The 23573-nt window shown below is 35.2% G+C and overlaps 1 protein-coding gene across 1 annotated transcript in view; it reads left to right on the top strand.

Moving 5' to 3' along the window:
• The window catches only part of LOC149069229 (uncharacterized), a 41764-nt gene that overhangs the window by 13065 nt on the left and 5126 nt on the right, over positions 1–23573 (top strand). The window contains exons 6-15 of the mRNA XM_089250548.1: positions 2446–4696; positions 7768–7846; positions 9100–9193; positions 9285–9585; positions 10564–10640; positions 12402–12580; positions 15898–16009; positions 17532–17810; positions 19572–19715; positions 22415–22516. Of these exons, the coding sequence (XP_089106674.1) occupies positions 2446–4696; positions 7768–7846; positions 9100–9193; positions 9285–9585; positions 10564–10640; positions 12402–12580; positions 15898–16009; positions 17532–17810; positions 19572–19715; positions 22415–22495 (3597 nt within the window). The 3' untranslated portion in view covers positions 22496–22516. The remainder of the gene's footprint in view (positions 1–2445; positions 4697–7767; positions 7847–9099; positions 9194–9284; positions 9586–10563; positions 10641–12401; positions 12581–15897; positions 16010–17531; positions 17811–19571; positions 19716–22414; positions 22517–23573) is intronic.

A 23573-nucleotide genomic window follows, 5' to 3' on the forward strand; every position in this document is an offset into this window, starting at 1 on the left:
AACAGTAAAAGTATTAATTGCATATTGGTTACTGATGAGATAAGCAAATGAGAATATATGTCAGGGATCAATAAAATATTATATTGGAGTAAGGGTGATTAATCAAAGCATAAAAAAATTAAGTTCTGATTTTTTTAAATTGTAATGCAAGGTAATCATGTGACTTGCTTGTGATGTTCAGGCATGCTTTGAGACATCCCTGTAAGGTACAATGGATCATCTCTCTCTCTTTCTCTCTCTCTCTCGTTTTTTTTAGAGGAAAGTCCCCCCTTTCATTTTCAGTATGTACTTTCTGTGCAACCACAGATGAACAGTAATGTGATTTCTCAATCAGTATGCTACAAATCCTGTACATAGGTTTGGTTTAATTTGTGTGAATTACGTTTCAACAGTTTTAGTTTTCTGTCATACAGTATTAAAAAAAAGAAAATTTAACAATTTTTGAGCATGATTCATTGCCTGAATATTTCGGAATTTTTTTTTTTGTGTGGAATAACTATGCATGATAATTTTTTACCCCTGTAAGATATCACTTTTATTTAGAAGAAAATTTGATGTAGGTATCTATTATCACCACCCAATGCTGGGGCAGCCAATCTTTTTCTAAGCTGTGCTGCAATTAAGATAATTTTTGATAAACAAGAGAGAGAGATTTAAACTCATATTTCACTAAGTAGTCCATATGAACTTTAGAATAAAACGATGAACCTCTCCACTAATTATACAAAGTAAAGATGATACTGGATACCAAGCAAAGATAATTGGAAAGAAAAGTCACATTCCTCTATAGGGAATCAAACTACCAACCTCACACTTTCCATAGGCATGTGTTTTACCATTAAGCTACAGAGGACAGACATTTTCTTTCCTAAGAACACTGTGTTCCTTTGGGCTGAATGGAACTGCACAATAGACAACCTTCTACCTCAGCAACAGTTTGTAACACAATTAGCCACCAGATGGTAACATAGAACAAAACGATGAACCTCTCTGCTAATTATATGAAGTACAGATGACTGGATATGTATCTAGGAATGCAGGCCTGTAGCCAGAAATTTCGTTCAGAGAGGGACCACTTTCATTGCTGGTGCGGGGGAACCAAAGTGATAGAACAGTAGATTTGGCCATCTTTTTCCAGTCATTTTCTCAAATTTTGGGAAGGGGACGACCAGAACTCCAAGTCCTTCCCCTGACTACGTTTTGTAAGAATGTGACTTTTCTTTCTAATTATCTTCACTTGGTATCCAGTCATCTGTACTTTGCATATGAACAATTTTGTGGTGCAGAATCATTTTCTTTCCCATTTCAATATAATTCAGCTGATTCAATATAAAAGGACAGCTGACCTATATTGAATCAGCAGGGTTATTGTGTGTTTGTATCAGAAATTAATCGTATGAGGTTGGGCATGGGCACCAAGTCTCAGCGCTTGGGGTACATGACCTTCCCATAAAATTTATAAGAGGGCTGAGCACTTTCTCCCCCTCAGTAAATCATGGATGTACCGTGATGCATGTGAACTTCCTTTAATGCTGTTTATATGGAATGTTCAGCAATCCTGGACCTCACCCTTTCAATGTTTTTTGTGTGGGTATTTTCAAAATTTTAAAAAACCCATTAAATAATAAGTATTGTATTATTATTGTTAAGGTGGCCGTCTCAGGGTCACAACTAGAAAAAAAAATTGGCCGTCTCCTTGGAGCCAATATTCATTTTGACATTCCTCCATTATTTTGAATCGAAAAAGAGTAAACTCTGCACCCTTTTTTTGTGCAGTGTTTGGGCACCAGATCCCCTGCCTTACCTTAGTTGCATCTCTCAGCCTACCATGCCAAGTATAGGTTTGGTAGCTTACAAGACTTAGCTTATAGATAAGAAAAAAAATCTTCAAAAATTTGAGAGAATTTCTTCCATTAAAACACCAAGTACAAGCTCATTATCCCGTTCTTTTTCACCTTTTCTCAGATTTTTGAATCCCAATATCTCGGGGAATAGTGCATTTAAAAAATGATTTTTTTTTTTTTGGTTGGCCTCAGAATGGGGCAACTTTTTTTCTAATTGAGATTTTTGGGACAGTGGCCAAATTAAAAGTTGATATTTTTATTTTAATAACTATACAACTCCTTGCAACATGAATGATGTGTCTGAGTTTTACAAGTTATTTTGATACTTTTTCTAATTGGAAGTATGCCTCTAGGATCAATAGTTTGGCTTTTGGTTATAGTTTGTAATTTGTGGCTGAAGGGACTTTTCTATGCACTCTGTGTAGTTAAAGGGCATGTTAACATAGCCTTATAGAATTCTTTATTTTTCTTAGTTTGACTAAATTTTTTCCAAAAATCATTGCCATGATCTATTTTTTTTTTGTGTCATTAGATAGTTTATGTGTATATTATATTTAAATCCAAGGAAGAAAATAATATTCTCTGGTTTTTTTTTTTTCAGAACCTACCTCCATCTAGAAACCCATTTCAGTATGCTAGTCCTCGCACATGTGAAAATGTTCCAATATATGGTAGAATCAGTGTTAGGCAGGCACTGCACAATAACAACGAACAACAACATTACGAAAGCTGCTATGTACAAAATTCCCCAGATCATGTGTATTCTTATGCATGTCCTGGAATCCGTCCGCATCATTATGAATGCAGAAAACAGTTTGAACAGCCATGTTCATGTTGCAGTCAAGTTGGAAATAATTACAATCAGCGGGAGAGAGAGACGAGGCATGAATTTGATAATTATACTGTAGATGAGTTTCCGCCTACTAATTTACAGTACAGGGAACCACTTATCAATCCCAGGTCAACCTTACGGTTAATAAATGGGTTTAAAGAATGGGTCTCTTGTTGGATATTTGGAACATCAAGAAGAAAAAAAGAACGAAATATTGTTGTTAGAGGGAGAAGAAGTGTTGCTAGTTTTTTCCTTGCTGACACCACAAATTCCATGTCAAGAACTGGTAAAAGACTGTCATCATTCGGTGATTATTCAAGTATCGAAGTTAACTCTATGAGAAAAGCATTAGAATCAAATAATAAAAGGGAAGCAAAGATTCAGAATGTTAAAGCTTTGGATAATGTTCAAGGAAAAAATGAATCAATTTCAGCATTAGGGTCTGGTGCTGCACCTAGAAATAAGCGGCATAAAAAGAGACCTGCTCCTGCACCACCTAATCAGCACAACTCTAAGCCTCCTTTACCAAACACTTCCAAAACTAGAATTTCATCGTGTAATGTTGATGTGAATGACAGAAACATTAAGAAAACCTCAGGTAGTAGAAAGGAAAAAAGGTTGGGCCACTCAATGAATAGCCGGCATAAGCATAACAAGGATCCAACAACATATTCAGCTGAACCAAGTGGTTTAACCAGTCAACAAGTTCGAAGAAGTCCAAAGAAAAGGCGGGCTCCTTTGCCTCCTCTTCCGAGAAAAACCAATCCACAGTCAACTAGAACCAACACTACCTTCACTCTGAATGGTCCAGGCAAACATCAGGTAATGGTGACACAGTCAGATCGATCATCTTTTAGAATCAGCCCCAAATACACAGACTTTGCAGATGGTTTCATGTACGATGATGATGGTTGGGTGATAATACCGTCATTTACAGTAGGAAATGAAATGTTTGGTGGTGGTCAAGTTCATGTTTCTCCGAAAGAAAATTTAAGAAATTTAGATGATGACAGCTATAGTAATGAGCTAAATGGTACTAATTCGAGAAGGCAGTCTGTGTCCTTCTCTGCTGAAGAAGATAGCGAGAATGAGGTAAACGGGGGAATAATGTCTTATCAAACGAAGCGTATGGATGAGAGGGGGGAATCATCACATTCTGATGTCTCCACCCAGTTTGTGAAAAAAAATGACAAACTTCTGAAAATATCCATCGCTAAGACTGAAATGAATGTACTTACTGTTGAAGAATTTGATCAAACTAGTGACACTAGTGAAGACGACGATAGCCATTCAACCTTGTCTGAATGCTCAAACAACTCAAAAAATGACCAAACTGACATTTTTCCGGATGACCATGAGGGTAATGATTCAGGAGCAGGTAGTGTCAAAAGCAGTTCCTCTGAGGAATCACCACCTCCTGCAGAAAATAAGCCAATCTTTGAGGAATTGAAGCTCTCTCCGCCGAGCAAAGCATCGGTCAAAGATTTTGTCAATGCTTTCAATATGCTCGCAGCCAGAGATCGCCATATCAAGTATAGCAAGAATGAATCTACAAACTCTGCTCATAAAGCATATGTCGATCAAAAGCCGAAAGACAAATTAAGCAGTAGTAGCAATAATAAGCTGATTGTACGAGATGACAGCATAAAGTCTTTTCCAACTAAATGGCAATTTCAATGGAATAATACTGAGCAACATCATGGAGCTAAAAGTCGTCTCTTGCTCCCCATAGAGGAAGAATCACACGATTCATCAGGGTGTGAAAACGATTCCGTAAAGACAAAGAAAGTTAATGGATATGGACATCATCAGAGCAGCAAAGCTAATGCCAAAAGCATGAAAGATGATGACAGAGTAGTTTTGCCTATGACGAAAGTAGTAGATGGAGATAACAATCAGAAATTATCAAATACAGAGCATGTCCTGCCCTCTGACAAGAAAGACAAGAGCATAACCAGAGTTTCTGATGCCGCTTTATCCATGCTAAGTGGAAAGTCAGAGAAAGGGTTGATTTCTGGAGGTAAGCAGTGTGTGTGTGTGTTATTTTACTAGTAATTTTAATTTATCTTTCTATAAGAAACAAAATTTTGTCTTTTCCAGGGCTAGATTAACCATTAAGCAAAATAAGCACGTGCTTAGGGCATCAGGAAAACAGGGGTGCCACAAAAAGTTATAAAAAATATTTTCTTATGCGCAAATTCTTTTCAAGCATCCAGAAAAAAATCCTAGAATTTTCATTTGATTGTACAGTTGAAGACCTTTATCAAAAGGATGGCACAAATACAGAAAAACTAATAATATTGCAAACTAGAGATTGCTTCAATGCTTAGGTTTTAGAATGAGATTTCATGTAATTTTGCATGAAGTAAACTTGGGCCTTCTTAACAGCATCATAGGGCCCTTGGGCAGATCCTCTCCTACCTAGTTAAAAATACCTGTCTACTAGTTTGTATACTAACTGTATAGAAATTGCAGACAGATCTAATTGTCACGAGATCCTTAGGCTCTTTCTGGGTGAGACCCCATGCATTAAGAGTAACCCATGTTCTACAGAATAAGGACGTAAACTTAAAAATGTGTAAATCTTTGAGTCATTTGCTGATCAACTGCATGGTTTCAGGGGTTATGCCATGAATGGGGGGGGGGGCGTGAATGGGCAATGATGAATTCTGGAGCATTAGCTTATCGTTAATTATTATTACCCGTGCGAGACAGTTTCAGTGCCCCTCTGCCATATAAGCTACACCATTAAAATAATCCTGAAAACTCGCTGCTGTGTTCTCAGCCTGATGAAATACATCAGAAATCAGTTTTCTTTGCGAATCATTCAGGCCAGTATAGGCTCATAGTTTGAAATTTTGCATAAACCTTTTTTTTTATTCTATTTTCTTTAAAAAAATTTTCACCCCTGATTCGGCACTCTGTATCCACATAGGTTACACAGCTTATAGCCATTCCATTGTGGTTTGATCTTGAGCCCCTAGAACATGAGTATTAAGTTGCCTTAGTTCGATCCACCTTAGAAGTAAAAGAAATGTTAATGGATATAGATTACAACTAATAAATGTATCAGAAAGAAAAGGTACCCAATGACTGTGGTTCACCAAAAATAAGGTACTTGCGAGTAATATTGGTCATTCTAAGATGCAGTTTTTGAAGCCGGTTTATGCAATCCTAACAATCCTTGTTTATTGTAGGTTAAAATACTTTTTTAAATATACATACATACCATAGACTCAAAGTGATTCTCGAACTTTTGTCACACACAGCTTCCTTGCTCTATTCATGGCCATTTACAATATTGTGTATTGATAAAAGAACCACTTAAAAGCAAGTGCAGATCCAGATGGAGAGGGCGATGGCCCCTCCCAAAAGCCAAATAATATGGGGAAAGTTTGTGTGTCCCGCAAAATACAGGATGATCCAATGCTCCCACTCCATAAGTTGCTTCTCCGACACATGGTGTAACCTCCCTCAGTAGTTACATGCAGAGCTTGAATTATCCTTAGTTAAAGCAGACAACAAGAAGGAAAGGCAAATAAGTTTTTTCACTTCAATTACTTTATTACAATAAGTACAGGGTGCGCAAAAAACCGAAGAAACTTTAAAAATTCACAAAAACCAGAAAAATAACCAAAATAAAAACTGCAGGGTTAGCATCACTAGGTTACAGCAGTTTTTTAAGGCAGGAAAAAATAACTCAAACAGCCAATAGGTGGCGATGGTACGAACGGTACGGTCCCGGGTGTATCTATCTGGTCCACCCAATCTGTCGGAACTGAAAGATACGATCCGCAGAGAGGTGTCATGTATACATCCAGACCTGCTGCATTATGCTGTGGCTGGATTTGTGACTCGCCTGCAATGTGTGGTGGTGGTCATGTGGAACACATACTGCTGTAATAAATGATTTGGAGGCAATCTGTTCATTATTTGCATATCTTTTCTTTAACTTGGGTAGGTCAACACCACTTTTCGGCTGTTTTTAAGTTTGTTTTTCTTTTCTTAAAAAAATTCCATTGACCTAGCAATGCTAACCCTGCAAACCGTTTTTTATTTCGGTTATTTTCTGGTTTTTATGAATTTTTAAAGTTTCTACGGACTTTTTGCCCACCCAGTATTTTAAGAAGTTACATCTACAATTTAAACCTTTTAGTTCATTTTAGTTTAGGACAATTTTTTCAATTAGGATGTCTATTCAAACATTTAATTCAGTCATAATGATTTTATCTCACCCATGGAAGTCCCTATTCAGCCGAGTATCACGTCTTTTCTTGAGAACCTAGAAGCCATGTGTTCTGGTTGCGAACATGGCTTTGCTGCTTTTTACATTTTCAAATTTTGTTTTTCATTTTAACCCTTTAAGTGGTTTCTAATATTTCTCTGATCTGTGCATTATAACTGCCATTGTGGAAGTCACTACCCTCTGTTAAATGACACCTTTTTTACAATAAGAATATTTTCTTCCGTTTTTTTTCGATGAAGCTGATGTTTCCTTTTAGAACAATAATAGAAATAAGAAGAAATATTAATATACAGAATAATAATACACCTAGAATAATAATAAACAAGGAAGAGAAATACTCTTTATTTTACTATTATTTACACTGTATGTGTATTTCCTAATTATCATGAAAAGGAAGAAAAAACAGTCTTTTTTTTGTTGTCAGACTTTTAATAAAAGTGTAATGTGCCCACTGGCAGTTGGTTTGACAGATTGGGGGTGGGAAAAATTATCAGGAGACGCGGAACTTACAAGATTATCTGGGCTCGGCATTGCTGAAATAAGAGGGTTTTGAGGCGAGATAGTTAATTGCTGAGATACAAAGTATCAAGTTAAGCCATTGCCAGGGTTAACTTCATTATCTCTAATTTTATATCCCTCTTTGATTAGAAAGCCATTTAGTTAAGCAATGACTCATGACTTATTTTTCTTCCTCAACACCCATTTTTTTCTAATGTTGCTTTTTGTAAGTTTGAATAAAATTTTCTGGAAAATACTTCAAGAAATTTCAATTTTTGTTGAATAATTGCTAATTGTTTTTCTTAGCTTTATATGTGTGATCTTCATTACCTTTTTTTCTCATATAGATGGTGCTGTTAAACCAAAGAAACTACTTCTAGGTCAAAATGCGACGAGCAAAGATTCAAAGAAAGACCAACCCATTGTGTGAGCTCTTTATTGTAAATTTTTTTATGTTTTGTAATTCTATTTTCATTTCTTAAAATATGTACCTGTACCCAACTTTGTTTTTACACATTTATGTTTTTATCATTAAGCAATTGATACTTGATAGTGAAAAAGAAATCTCTAGAACTTCTACATTCTTGGCACAAGCCACTGTGCAGTGGTATGGGCATCATGCTCATCACATTGTGGGATCCAGATTCGAACCCTGTTGCTGGTGCAGTGGTGATTGGCTGAAGTTTGGTGTTTTCCCAACTTTGAGGTGTGAATGCTAGCCAGTGTCCCATTTGAAAAGGTCACTCTGCAGAGAGCAGGCAGGCCTTCAACATACTTACATAACATGAAAATTCAAGTATTTACCATCTCCTCTTTAAAATATTAAAGACAGATAGCAGCACCAGTAGAACATGAAACATTCATAATTCTGACAACGTGAATATGTTAGAGCCTAACATACACACACAACAACACATTCCAGCATGTATCAATTCATTAGAAATTTTGCAGAAGAATGTATACAAGGTGCATGTATGGCCAAGTAGTATAGGTGCCAGAACCATTTGAAACCCCCACAATAAATTTTACAAGGAGCTGAAGGTTACCCCCAATAATTAATGAATTTACAACACAAAGCACCATCCCCCTCTCCAACACCCTGCATAAGCGCTTGAGACGTTATAAACAGGACAACTATTATTTTACCACATGCCATCTCTCTGGTCTTATCACCATACAGCAATTCACAACCGCTAGAGTTAGTTAGAAATAAAAGCGCCATCTCTATCAGTGGTCGCCTCAGGCTTGATAGAAAAAAGAACCTGTTATTTATGTTCTTCCCCAGGTTCGAACCCTCAGACCTTCATGGTGGTAGATGAGCATCTTACCACTGCACCACTCAGGTGCATATGGGCGTGTATAACCACATTGTAGTAGTAGACCTGAGGGCAGCCTTCATGGTGGTAGATGAGCATCTCCCGACTGTGCCACAATTTCTATAACTGTTATCTCACACCAACTCCTGTAATATCTCCCCCTCCCCCCCACAGCAATCAATTTCTATAACTAGTACCAAGCTGAAATATGTTCAATAATGCATGAAATATACTGGTGAAAGCTCATAATGGAAAATTCTTAATATTTATCTTGTTACCAAGGAAAATGAATAATTGAAGATTACCAAAGTTAAGCATTTACAACATGACTAATAAATATCTCCTCTTTTTTTTAATTTATAGAGTAAGCCTATACATCGAAGACAAGTCCTCGCATCGTGGCCCCATCCCATTCATTGTAAAACCCTCGATGTCATTATGGAAACTTAAGAAGAAGGTAGATGTGTATGCTATTTCTCAGGTGTAGATAATTTTACATTGTGAATCAGCCATTGTGCCGAATTACCATATAAAATTTTGTCTTACAGGTCGAAAAAGAGTATAGCTTTGATAAGAACCTCCAATGCTGGATATTGGGAGAAACATTTGCTATTCATGATGATGCTTCTCTAGCAAGTTATGGGGTCTTGGAATCGGGTTGCCCCATTCTCTTGTATGTGATGTCAGTTGATTCCAGATCATTGCCACTAAGATATCATTTAAAGTCTCGCAGAGCTCCTATATATGATGATGTGACCAAATCGAGTAGTGAAAGTGGTTCAGAGGATGTAACAGATGCTTCTGGAATCAGTAGACATCAAAGTTCATCTCAAAATGGAATGAATGATGGTAATTCTTTTCTATGTTTTATGCATGTTTGAACACTCCCATGAATTTTTTAATTAACTATTAATTTGAACCAGTGGTTTTTAAACCTTTTTCCATTCCACATCCCCAGTGCAATATGATTTATCTTCCCGCACCCTGTTGGATAATGCATTTTCAATTTGTTACTAAAACCAATTACTATATCAATCATTCATTAATTGATTTCATAAATTCTTTTACATATTATTTAATTTCTTTTTTGACATTGTTTATTGTCAATTTTGGTTTTTCTTTTTTTCTTTGAAAATTATTGATTGCTAAACTAAAAATAATATATTTTTTAAACATTTCTCAAATGAAAAAAATTCTTTGAATTGTTCTAAACTTATTGATTCCAGTCAGAACAACAATAAATATGTTTTATTGACACTTGAGTGAATTTTTTACAAAGCATGGTAATAATAGTAAGTATGAATGTAAACAAAGAGCAAAATACTTTGGGTATTAATAGCATTTTTTCCTTGTTTAAAATGGAAAGTGCTAATATCATCACTAACTGAAAAAGAAAATTTTTTAGCATAAATTTTTCACACAAAACATTTCTATGAGGGAAAGCTAAAAATCAAATGTCAACAAAATGTCAGTGTGACCCATATTTTCAAAAGAATTTAAAAATGAAAATTTTCGCAGCTTCTTAATTTTTCTGAATAATCCGTCAAACGTTATAATTTTTTTTCAATTTCGCACCCCCTTCCCAAAAAAAAAAAAAACTTTGTCACACCGCTGGTTAAGAACCACTGATTTAAACGATCAAGTTATTTTTTAAGCATTTTTTCAATCAAATAAATGTTTGCAACACAATCACATAAATAAACTGCCTTCTCGATTTATCATGTTTAATGTATACAAAAGGTAATGGAAATAATTATTCTCTATAAGGAGGAAGTTTAATTGAAGTTTTATGAGAATGAAGAAAATTGTGTTTTTTATTACTTGCAGCTACAGTGCAAAGCTATCATCAGGACAAACCTGCAAAGCCTGGGAAACTAAAAGCATCACCAAAAGCACAAGATAAGGTAAAACTTGCATTCAAGATCAGATTTTGAAATTTTACAATTTCTTGTATGTTGATAATCTATACAGTGATACTGTGGCCAACAAAGATAATCAATTCCGGAATCACATTCATTATCTTCCATAGGTTTCTATGATAAATCATTAATTTATTTCTAAGGAACTGCCTAAAACTTCAAAGTAACTTTCATAAGAAACCAAAAAGACAGATATTGATCGAAGGCTGAAATAAGCAACTTCACAATTTGATGAAGGAGACTAAAGGGGGAGATGACAGATATACAGATCTTTTTATTTTACACTATATACTTTTTGCAGTCAAGTTCATGAGCCGTAGCAAAAAAAGTATGTGAGATGGTATGATATGATCAACACATTTCTCTCATGGACACGCATTGCAGATAGAAAAGATAATCTCCTAGAATGTCCAGTTTTTTAAGCTTAGTGTAAGAGTATTATGTGCACGGAAACCATTCAAGTCTAAGGTTTTTTTTTAATGCATTTTCTCTTAGCTTAATCATTTGTTCTACATGAAATAACTCAAATTCTTTCTAAAAGATATAGAAAGGTGTATCCGGAAAACAAATCCATGGTGGAAATGAATTGATCTGGCTCGAGTGACTGTTTCATTGGATTCATTTTGATCATCAGAAAAACTTAGCTCTTATTATTTATGAGAGCTCATGCATCCAATGAAAATGTTCATTAGCCGAATCTGTATTCGTTTATGAACTATGTTTTACATATTTTCTGCCTCAGAGGCAGACAAATGTAAAAAAAAGTTTTGTTGGCCAAAACATTTGTATGCTGATGTATCACTGTATTTTGATGATGAATAAATTTAAATTTTTTCATCCTTCGTGGAAATACTGTACATATTAAAAAGCATAGATTTAAAAAAAATTATTAAAACTTTATACTCAGATTTTCTATTCATTATAAATTTATATGGCATTTAATGTGTAGTATTTTAATTAAGAATAATGTGGCACGTAGACTCAGTAGCGATTTTGTAACATGAAGAAAATCGAGAATTTATTTCATTAATGAGAAGCAGATAAGAGCTTCTGCCCATCCTTTACAAAAGACAAACTTCAACTGAGTGAGTATATGGGTTTCTACTATCGGGTCATTCTATGTAAGAATATAACGGCATATAAATGAATAAGAATGAAATATGCAGTCAATGTTAATTTTTACAAATTTGGGCAGACTTGAACAGTTGAAAACTGAGATGTATAAATGACTAAAAAAAACTAACTTTTGCTGTGTTTTAGCAGTGTGGTAAATGTGAATAGTGTCTGGTAACCCTTTAAATAGTTCAAAAGAGCATGCAAAGATTTAGTATGAATGCATAGATATGTGCGAAAACACTTTTTGGCTATTCCCCAACATTTTTGCTCTTGGCACTTACCTCAGTCCTAAGGACTATGGTACCTTACCATAGTCCTCAGTTAGTTTCTATAATCAAAAGTTCATCCTAAATGGGAAAGATAGGTTAATTTAAATTGGAAATTGTTCAGGACTAGAGGACTAGTTCATAAAATTGAACACAATTGTGGTATGAAAGAATAATATTCTCAAACCCATTTTTTTTCATGGAAGTTTTCTCAAAATGAAATTCGCATCAAATATTTTTTTTTATAGTTCCATATGTTTGAAATTATGCATTTGAAAAGTCTCTTCTGTATTTTGTGGTAGTTCTTCATATTTTTTTAAATATTGGATTTAGTATAATTTCATATTTTTTTTTTATTGGACAGAGTGTAATCTATGCCGCCAGAAAAGAAAAAGACAAGAAAAAAGATTATCATGCTCTCTTAGAATTGGACGATGTTGATCTTGTGAAAAATGTAGATGCATTTGAATGTACAGTTTGCTTTATGGATATTGAGCCAGGCAAAGGAGCCATTTTGCAGGAATGTTTGCATTCTTTTTGCAGGTATACTAAAATATTTCTAATGGCACATGAAGCAAAGCATGTTTTTCTATTTTTGACATAGTTTACATTGCATCATTAGATTTCCTCCGAGTGATCTGATTGTATATCATAATACATACCTCACTAATACTAATTAAAATCATCAATTACTTTAGTAGATCAAGTAAAATAATAAATATCAGTTTGGTTTGCAATATGAAGTTTTTGGTATGAAGCAGGGCATATTCAATACTTGGCAGACGTTCTGGAATCACATTCATTTTCCCAAATGGGATTTCCTTATAAGTTTCTATGCGAAGTTGTTTAATTCTTTTCGGCTACTGCCCAAAATTTCAAGATAAGTTATAAAAACACTAAGAAGTACTGTAAAAAAAAAGACAAACTGACCAAAGGCTGAAATGAGCAGCTACAGAATTGGATGAAGAGCTTATGAGAAGATGAGATACTCTGAGGATCTTTTCATTTTACACCATGTTCATGAACCCACCTGGGTTCATAGGTGTCATCTAATGTGATGTAGTCACAGTTAATTTCTCTATCTTTTCCATCTGCATAAGTGTAAAACAATCTCCATAATATCCAGACTATTCACTTTGATGCTGAGAGTATGCACTGGAAGAACATTGAAATCATCCATGTTTAGGCTTATTTTTAAATGCATCTTTCACTTTGCTTAATCATTTCACATGAAATGACTCAAAGGCTTTCTGGAAGAGAAATCGAGGTGTATCTGAAAAGTGGTTTTGAGAGGATATGAATTTATCGGGCTCGAAAGACAATAATTCTTATGATCATTGTGCAAAAATTCAGATGATGTGGCTGTGTTATGTGAGCATGTGCATCCAATTCAGCTAAAATATTTGTCAGCTGAGGTAGAAATACTGCAAAAAAAATTTCGTTAGCTAATAAATTTGTAAACTGAGGTATCATCATATTATGTTTTACTTTTAATAACTTACTGAATAATGGCTTTGTACATCAAGATTACATCAATATATTTATTTTTTAAACAGGATACTATAATTTCAGGGCATATTCATTTATTCAAGTTATAATAATTTGATGAAAATTCTGTAACACCAAATGTCAATAGTTTTCCTAAAGCTTAGTCACCTAATAGTTCTTAACTACTTCAACATAGAAATTATATTTCTCTTTTCAATGATAGCATATTGACTATTAGAGGGAGGGGTGCAAATCGTTTCAACTCATAAAACTTTCCGTTTAACCCAACAGCATGCATTTTGAAATTTGGACTTGACGACCTGCATGGGGTCCTATGTTAATTTTTTAGTGGTATCATCAAAGTATTGGATAATTAATTGGTTTTTTTCCCTTCCATTCAAAAAGCATCTATTTGAACTTATTCGCAGTTTACTTCCTTTAAATTATATTCTTTGCTCTCTTCAGCTGCTCTGTCATATTTTATTCCGCAAGTCTGTATCATACTCGCTGAGAAATACTTCACTGCTGCCTTCAAGAGTCCCCGTAGAGGCAGAGAGAATTTTTTCTTTCCAAAAAATTAGCATCTCTACATATAGTTTTCAGCATACTTAGTTTTATTTCTTACATAACCAGTTTTCAATAAAAATTGTATTAACACAGGTGAAGAGAACATCTTTGTGTACACATATGTTGCTATCCTAGTGTCCTTGATGTTATTTATGAGCCATTAGCTGATTGCTGTCATTGCCTATCACGCGTTGCTGTTCAGCATATATATATGCTCCTAGGAAAAATATTCTATCTGCTTCTATAGCAGTCGTCGATAAGTTGGTAGTGCACACATCTAGCGTATAAGCAGGGCATGGGTTTCAGTCAGGGCCATCTTAAGAGCACCATTGGTCTCCGGGCCAAGTGATTTTTCTGAGGCCCTACCAGGTAAATGTACATGTGTGATCCTCAAAAATATCGCCTACATTTCATTTTTGCGAGGCCCCCTCTTCTTTTGAGGCCCCCGACTGTGCCCGTGCTTTAAGATGGCACTGGTTCCAGTCCCTGTAAAGGCAGATATGAACTTTTCTTTGTATAAATCAGCATCTCTACTCATGGCCAGTTTTCAATATATCTTGTATTAACAAGTGGAAATGATATCTTTCTCTACTTTAGGAATTTCTTTGTCTGTACCATTTGGCCAAAATGGCCTTTCTCTACTACATGTTTTCTTTGTTGGGACCAGTAATTAGTTGAGGGACAGTCTTTAGAGACATGTTCTGAAATGTGTACTGGATTGCTAGACATCAAATCGTTTCTCTTTTACAAGGCCACAACAGGCAAAATGCCTACCAAGGTGGCTGAGAAAAAGATGCCCATAACAAGTGTGGATGTCATATATTACTAAAATACAGCAACCCAATTAAAAATGCAATCACAAAAATTATAAAAAATATATATATAATGATAAAATATTATACAATGCCCATAAATAATATTTACGGTTGTCTTATCTAAGTATGGATAGCTTATCGATTTACCTTGATATGTTTATCATATTTCTTTTTAAATGTGCCAATTGTGTTAGAATTTACACCCCCCCCCCCCGGGGTAAGCTATTCCATTTATTAACAGCCCTATTAGAGAAAAATTTCCTGTGACACCATAACCCCTAGAATTTTCCCTTAAACGATACTGGTGTCCCCTTGCAAAAACAGTTGATTGACAGTAAACTAATAAATTATGGTCCATCCTATCCATATCATTGAAAATTTTGAACACTTGACACGTGTAGCTCTTCTTTGCACCCCTTCAAACAAGTTTCTCTTTCCTCCCTCCATAGAGTATGGTCTCCAAAACCTTACAGCATACTCCAGTTCAAGACAAACTAGGCCTCAGAAAAGCGGAAGAATGACTTTAGGAGAACTATAATTTTCCTGTGGATGGGTTTGAACCCATGCACCCTGAACTATTCCCATCTCTGAAGAAAAATTTATCCATTTCCGGTTTTGCGGAGGATTGAACCAATGACAGCTGGTAAAGCCTCTCATTCTCTAGGCTAGTGTGCTAACCACTGAACCAAACAAGTTCATGAATAAGAATAGCTCTATGGACATAACAACCTCAAACTCAGCTAAAGAAGGAATGAAGAAGCTCACATGCTTGGGTTGATAGAATGGGGTCTGTTAGATCCCACAGATATTCAGATAGATCCCAAGAATACTCTGATGGATCCCACGGACACTTTGATGAGTTAACTTTGATGAGTTAGCATCACTGTAGATTTCTATGCTTCAAAAACTTTCTTTGGTACTAAAAAATGTGTCTTGGTTTTTATTCAAAAACAAGTTTTCTTCATAACATATATTTGTGTCTTCATCCAGGGTATGCCTAGCAGGTGTAATTGAGTTTTCAGAGACTGCCATGGTGAAGTGCCCATTCCGAAATGATGAATATTCTTGTGACAGTCACTTACAGGAGAGGGAAATAAAATCGGTATGGTTTCATAGTTATTTTATGGTTCTATTTTTTTAGTTGTCAAATTTATTTATGCAAAACTATTGCGCATAAAAAAAATATAAAAAGCTAAATAAAGCAAACTGATTTAATCATGCTCATGATAATGCCAAAAATAAATGGCATACACTATGGGGAGAAGCTAGTAAGCTATTACACTGAATTAAAAATTTGCCTAGGTTTTGAAGAAAAAACATTCCCATGCTATAATGCTGAAATAAACATTTTCCTTCCAAGTGCTATTTTTTTGGGAAATATGTAAGTGCACTTTAATTTGATTGCTTTGCACTTATAATTTGAATACTCTGAAATTTGAATACTTTGTACAATTCAAATTTGTATAATTAAAAAAAATATTTTTTGCACTAATAATTTGATAAAAATAATCACAATTCATTAATAACTGATCTCATATTATTATGTTTTAATATCAATTCTTTTGTGTTCTTTGAGAACATGTACTATCAAAATATTAGTCGGAGAGGTTTGGGGGGGGGGGAGACAGGTCATCCTCCAGCTGTGAACCTGGCAGCAGCTCTCACTATAGTGATTCACACAAGACCTTGTCTTCAAGAGAAAATAATTTTATTTTGTCATGATGAATAATTAATAAGTAATAATAACAATAATTAATTACAAAAACTCTGTTGTATTTAGTGTATTCCACTCTAAAACATGCATTTATTGGAAAATACCCATTTTATAGTGCAAAGTGTCCATTTATGTAGTACAAAGTACCTGTTTTATAGTTTAAAGTATAGACTTTATTGTGAGAAGTAATTAATACAAGTGGTAATATTTTTTCTTGCGTGCATCATATTTTTTTTCATGTCCAATAAATGTAATTATAGTGAATTTTTTTTTGTGAAATATATTTGTTATGAGAGCAAATTGTTTTTATCAAACTGGATATGGTCCAAACTAAATTGCGATTTATATCCATCCTTTATTTTTTGAAGGCTAAGAACTCAAAATATATCTGGAAAAGGTTTCCTACACTACCCCTTCTCTCAAATCATCACAGTTTAGAGGAATGTGAACAAGGTGCATGTACGGTTAAGTAGTAGTGTGCTCCATTCCATCTCTTCCTAACTTGTCACAATAGGTTACTCTAGCCCTCTTAGCCTCCTTGTAAATACATCAGTTCATGCACCCCCGTGTAATTGCTCCACAATAACGTTTTGCACCTAATTTTGATTACTATACTTGTTTTTTCTGCCATTCTAATTATTTTTCACACACTCTTGAAGGATTAATCATATATCACCAGGGATACATGTACCACAGGTTGTTGACCACTGCTGTAGATTCATCATTAATGTGTAAAATCAGATACAACTTTCTCCCTAGGGACTTGTATCCCAAAAAGGATAGAGCCCCAGTCTTTGTCTGGTATTACAGATATTGACTTTATTATAATCCTTAATTTTTATACTATGTAACTTATGCCACCATATATATGTATAGAAACTTGAGAGCATATCTGTTATTTTTTATATAGCTTGTGTCTCCTGAGGTATTTGAACGCCATCTTCAGAGAGGAATGAAGTTGGCAGAAAGCCAAGCTCAGAACAGCTTCCACTGCAAAACTCCAGATTGTCAAGGCTGGTGTTTGTTTGAGGATAATGTTAACACTTTCTTCTGTCCTGTGTGCAAGCACACAAACTGTTTGACTTGCACTGCTATACATGAGGGGAAAAACTGTCGCCAGTATCAGGATCATGTTTCCAGTCATTGTGACAGCAGTGAAGAAGCTAAGAAAACTAAAGAATACTTGGAGGTATTTTTTTTAGTTAGTAATTGTAACTTTAAGACATACATGTGCTTAACCCATGGCCTACAGGCCAAAAATGTGGTTTTCAGATTCTGATGTGAGTCGTGACCTCAAACTAATTTTGTGAAAATTAACTAAACTGCATATTTATATGTGAATTCAGTGATCCATGGTGCAGTTCTGCATCTCTTGAACTACCCATCACACATTTCCAGATCACTTAAGGGACTAGCAGCATATTCATAAATCACTTGAGTGGCCCATGGCATAATTCCAGAGCACTTAAGTGGCCTGGACACATTTACAGAGCAACTATATGTGGCTTATGTTGCAGTTCCACATTACTGAAGTTGCCCATGGCACAGTTCCACATTACTGAAGTTGCCCATGGCACAGTTCCAGATTAATTAAACAGCTGATGACACATTTACAGATCACTTGAGTCACCTACAACATATTTACAGATCACCTAAGTGACCTGGCCAAGTTTCTGAGCATTTAAGCTGCCCTAGGTGCAGTTCTACATCACTCATGTTACCCACACAGCATAGTTCCAGATCACTTAAGCAGTCGGCACCACATTTCTAGATCATTTAAGTGATCTGTGTCACATTTACAGATCATGTTAGTGACCTGCAGTGCTGTTCCAGATTATTTTAGTGGCCCATGACATGTTTTCAAACCATTATTCCCCTCTACTATTGTTAACTCCCTCACGATCTCTGATTTCTTGTCAAATGTTTCAAAGCATATGTGTAATTTACCGCGTCCTCTTGTTTAGGCCTTGGGCCAACAATATTGTATAAATAAATAAATCAGAAGTGGCCCACACTCTCCTAAAGGTTGAACACCCTTGCTATAAAAGAAGATTGCTTTCTTTAATTCATTGGAATAGTTGTCATAATATAGAAAATCTGAAATTAAAGTAAACATGCGTTAAGCCGTTTATAGATTTAACTACCGTTCAGAAAGCTATGAAACTTTAGTTTAAGAACTTAATGAAGGGATACAAAAAAAAAAAAAAAAAAAAATTGAAAGATAAAAAATAGCAGTTGTAACGTTAACCACTAGTCTAGTCTTCTATGGGGGAGAGAGTAATTTTTTGCAAACATGTGACCAAACTGCTCAAGCTTCATGGCAGGGTATTTAAACATCTCAAGTGAAGCAATTCCATTCTCATTTCTTCGCTAAAAAAAATGTATAATGTTGAGTTTACAAGCAATATGCTTTGCTGGAAAAACTTTCACAAACATGAAGATTCTGCACCAAATGAGGAAAATATTGTGTGGGACAACCAAAAAATACATTTTGCAGACCTGTGGATGGATAGAAATAAAAACCAACTGGTCTATATAGAGATGGTACAAGCCTAATATTTAAAATAAATCGGAAATTATTTAGCAGCTATATAAATTGGCCAAAATGTTTCATGACAGGAAATTCTCATGGACCAGCGCTGGTTCATGAGAATTACATCAGAAGTAGAAAGAACGCCTTATATCAGAAGGTTTGTTTCAATATGTAGTGAATTATTACTGGTTTGGCTTTTCAGAATCATATCGTGAATTTGAACTGGAAGTGATCCTTGAACAGGATAAACCCTTGGGGTTTTTCAATTTTTGAAAGTTATTTTTGAGTAAGGAAAACTTGGATATATGTTAATAAATGAAACATGAATGGGTTTTACTTTTGATACATTTTTCCCATCAATATTATGTATTTTGTTTACATTAAGAAATATAAATATATTTATGATGTTATTTTTAGAACATGGTTAAAGATGGAGATGCGATGAAATGTCCGAAGTGTGAAGTGATTCTGATGAAGAAATGGGGCTGCGATTGGTTGAAGTGTTCAATGTGTCATACAGAGGTGTGCTGGGTAACTAAGGGACCACGATGGGGGCCAGCGGTAAGTTTAAAGAACAAAACTCTCGGAATAACATTTTTTTATTAGAAAACTTTTTTAATGTTTTGCTACATGAGGTAAAAGTAGACTTAGCATGAAGTCAGATCTTGGAGATAGAACATCATTTTGAGCTGTAAATCATTTTCACGCCATTAGAGTGACATCAGCCTTTCTTTCAAACCTTATTAGCAATGAAGTATTAAAGCTAGCTTACTTTTTCCTGAATTAACTCTTGCTTTCAATTTTAATATTGCGTGTTTAATGTACTAATTCACTGGAAAAAATAATAATTGTACATATCCTTTTTTTGGCTATCTCTGTGAGAATAGAATAAATATCAAGAATGGGTGGAACATTTTTAGATATCCCTGCTACACTGAATGATGTATTGCTGAATATGTCATTATCCTAGTAAGTGGGGATGTCTAAATGCATGAGATATTTGGTTAACCATACCATGTATGAATCAGGTTTTCTAATACACTCTACTGAAGATGATTTATAGCAATTGAAAATTACTTGAATTTAGCTTTAAGAAAAATTTTCAGTATCACCTTGAAACATACTGATTTGTAAATACTTAAACCAGATTTGCACATGTCTGTAATTACAGTGATATTTTGGCTTACGAATTTGTTAGTTGATATGCACTCACTAACAGAACACAGTCCCGTTGTGTGCTGAATTTTCCCACCAATCATCACAATGTCACTCGAGCACAGTTAATTCACGTTTGTCTCAGAATCAATTTCCCCGATGTACAGTCACACCCCAACTTCATTTACATCAGTAATTCATTCCAAGACTGACCATGTAAGTCAAAAAACACATTCAATGTAAACTTTTTCAACAGCTCCACCTTCCTCAGGATGAGAAAGGAAATAAATTTGCAGATTTTGTTTTCTTCTTTTCTACCTATTGTCTTTTGATGACTTTTTTTTCTCTCGGGAAAATATTTCTCTTTAAGAACTCTATGTAAAATGTTTTTAAGCTTCGTTCAAAATGCGCCTAATCGAGAAAAAAATCATTTTTTAAGATGAAGCAATGTGAATTCAGGGTGACATAACTTGAGGGGACATAAGTTGGATTATCACTGTAAATTTATTTCTCTTTCTGAAAGCTTTTGAGTCATTTCATATAAAATGAAAGATTAAGTTGAGAAAATGCATAAAGAATGAGCACAGACGTAAATGTTTTTAGTGCACCCATAACATCAAATCAACATTCTGTCTGGACATTCTGAAACCTTATTTTTCTCCATCTGCATGAAAGAGACAGAAGAATAAGTCAACCATATCACATGGGGGGGGGGGGGGACTTACGAACCCAACTGGGTTGTGTATGTACTCTAAAATAAAAAGATCATCATAGTGTCTCATCCTCCTTAAAACTATTTTTCAACCAATTCTGAAGTTCGTCTCAGCTTTCTGTCAGTTTTTATTTTTTTACAGTGACTGATTCTTTTTTTATCCTTACATTTTTGGCACTACTGATGTATGGTATGTGTGCAAAGATGGGGAAATAATTTGCGGCCTGGTGCAAAAACAGCTTTGCAGTTCTCTAAAATGGTTTCCCAATCCTCCACTAACCACGAACACCCTGGTGCATGCTAGGTTTACAATGCCACCCGAGAAGGGATATCAAAAAACTATTTCATGATAAAAAAAACCATTCAACAATAAATTTAAACCATTTGCCTGCTGCCCAGGAGAAAAATTGCAAGTGTACCTCTAGGCACTTAAAGATTAGGAGCTGTTGGGCTTAGAAAACCAATTATCTACCCAGGGGAGATACTAGATATTCTCAGTTGGGCAAGCATGCATTATGCTTTCCTTGAGCAATTTTGAATTATTTTAAATAAGAATGTAGCACCTCCTCTGGTACAGCGCTCGGGGCACTAGATACTAGATTCACCTGCAACCTTCTCCATGGGTTCTGTGATAGTTCTAGATTAGAGAATTTGATGCCTGAACTTTAATAAAGGCTGTGGACAAAATTTTAAACTATTTGCTTTGTTAAGAATGTTAAATTCAAAATGTAATCAAAGTAGTTTTATCCTGTTTTGTGGCCCCTAAAATTTAGCTGCTGCAGTCTTTGCATCTGCCTAAGTCCGGCCCTGCATGTAGGCATTGTGCTACGCTCTCATCATGAGAATTCAGCTTTGAACCCTGCTGGCAGCGCAGTGATGGTAGACTGAAGTTTGTTTTCTAATGTATTGGTGTGAATGTAAGCCAGTCTTCCATTTGGAAAAGTCTCCTTTTGCAGAGAGCAGGCACACCTTCAACACAATACTTATATAACATGAAAACTCTGGCAGTTTCCATAGTAACTTCATGGGAGACAGACGGCAGTACCATTAGACCACAAAACAAGCATAAATATGTTCGGGCCTCACATACATACACACAACACATCTTGCATGCAACTAATTCGTTAGAAATTCCCCAGAGGAATGTTTATATATGAGGTGCATGTAAGTTCAAGTACCCAGAACAAATTAAACGATTTTCCATAGAAAACCTATGGGAAATCACATTTCAGAAAACAAATGTGTTTCTGGAGCATAATTGTCTTTGTTAGCTGAGGTGTCATTGTATAAAGATTTGCTTATACAGTGATGCTTCCTCCCCACTTTTTTGTTAACTCTACAGTGGAATACTTTTTTATCAGAATAACTTTTTAATAAAAGCTTTGTCTCCAAGGGTCGTGGTGATACAAGTGGTGGATGCAAATGTATGCTGAATGGCGTCAGATGTCACCCCAAGTGCAGCTACTGTCATTGATCTCTTTATTTCTTCCAAAAGGTGAGGGAACAATTTTTTTTAGACTTGAATATAGTAAGACCTCAATTTTTGGAGTCTCTATTGACCGAATTATCTGTCATACTTTTAATAAATTAATTAAAAAATTGATATGAATCTAGGGCTACTATGCACCAACCCTGGAAAAAAAAGGATTCAACTTTACCTAGGGGCTATTCTAATTAAAAAATTTCCAAATCATTTTGATTTTTCCAGACAGGACACCTTATTAGTTGACTCATGTATTCCAGTTACTGCTATTTTTGATATCATTTGCTAAACATATCTGTGCTGATTGAGATTTCACCTGGAATTTTCTTGTCGAGAAATAGTTGCATTTTTCTGTCAAGAAAACGGCTTGATTAAAAAGCAAATGTGCGGTTTATTATTTACATGTAGAAACTAAACAAAGGATGTTTAGAGGTGTCGCAAGTTTGATACCTGGTTTATCAATATCAGAAACTGTGCTGACATGGGGGTACAACACAAGGCCGTAGTGAGGGGGGAGGACTTGGGGGTTTGTTCCCCCCGAAATAAGAGAAAATGACCGAAAAGGGAAATTGATGGCCAAATCTATTGTTCTATCACTTTGGTCCCCCTGAAATGAAAGTGATCCCCCTCCAAACGAAATTTCTGGCTACGGGTTGGGTGCAATAGAAACTACACCATGATCACAGAAAAAGATTGGTACTGCAGGGAGTCACATTGAAGGGTTAGCACACCAACCTCTTGATGAGCGTAAAAATGCTGCCATTTGGAATTAACATTAAATTGCAGGTTCCAGTTTAATTAGCCCTTGTGTGCAGAAAATGACCATGGTACAACAAAAATGATAAAAACAAATTGGATGGCTTTTTATGACAATAGACCTGCTCTCACATTGTCTTAGAACAAATAAACATAATTTTCAAAAAATTATCTTACATATTTTCTCTGTCTGGCATGATTTTTTTCTAATCAACTCTGAAAAATGGTGCAAAGTAGCCCAGTGTTATGGCAGGAGAAATTTCAAATGCAATTGAATAATGTTTTGAAGACAGGGTTATAGAAAACCTTCATG

The sequence above is a fragment of the Pholcus phalangioides genome, unplaced genomic scaffold, assembly GCF_987345545.1.
Source record: "Pholcus phalangioides strain wild (caught in Gottingen) unplaced genomic scaffold, Ppha-v1.0 ptg000024l_1, whole genome shotgun sequence".
In the NCBI taxonomy this organism is placed as follows: domain Eukaryota; kingdom Metazoa; phylum Arthropoda; class Arachnida; order Araneae; family Pholcidae; genus Pholcus; species Pholcus phalangioides.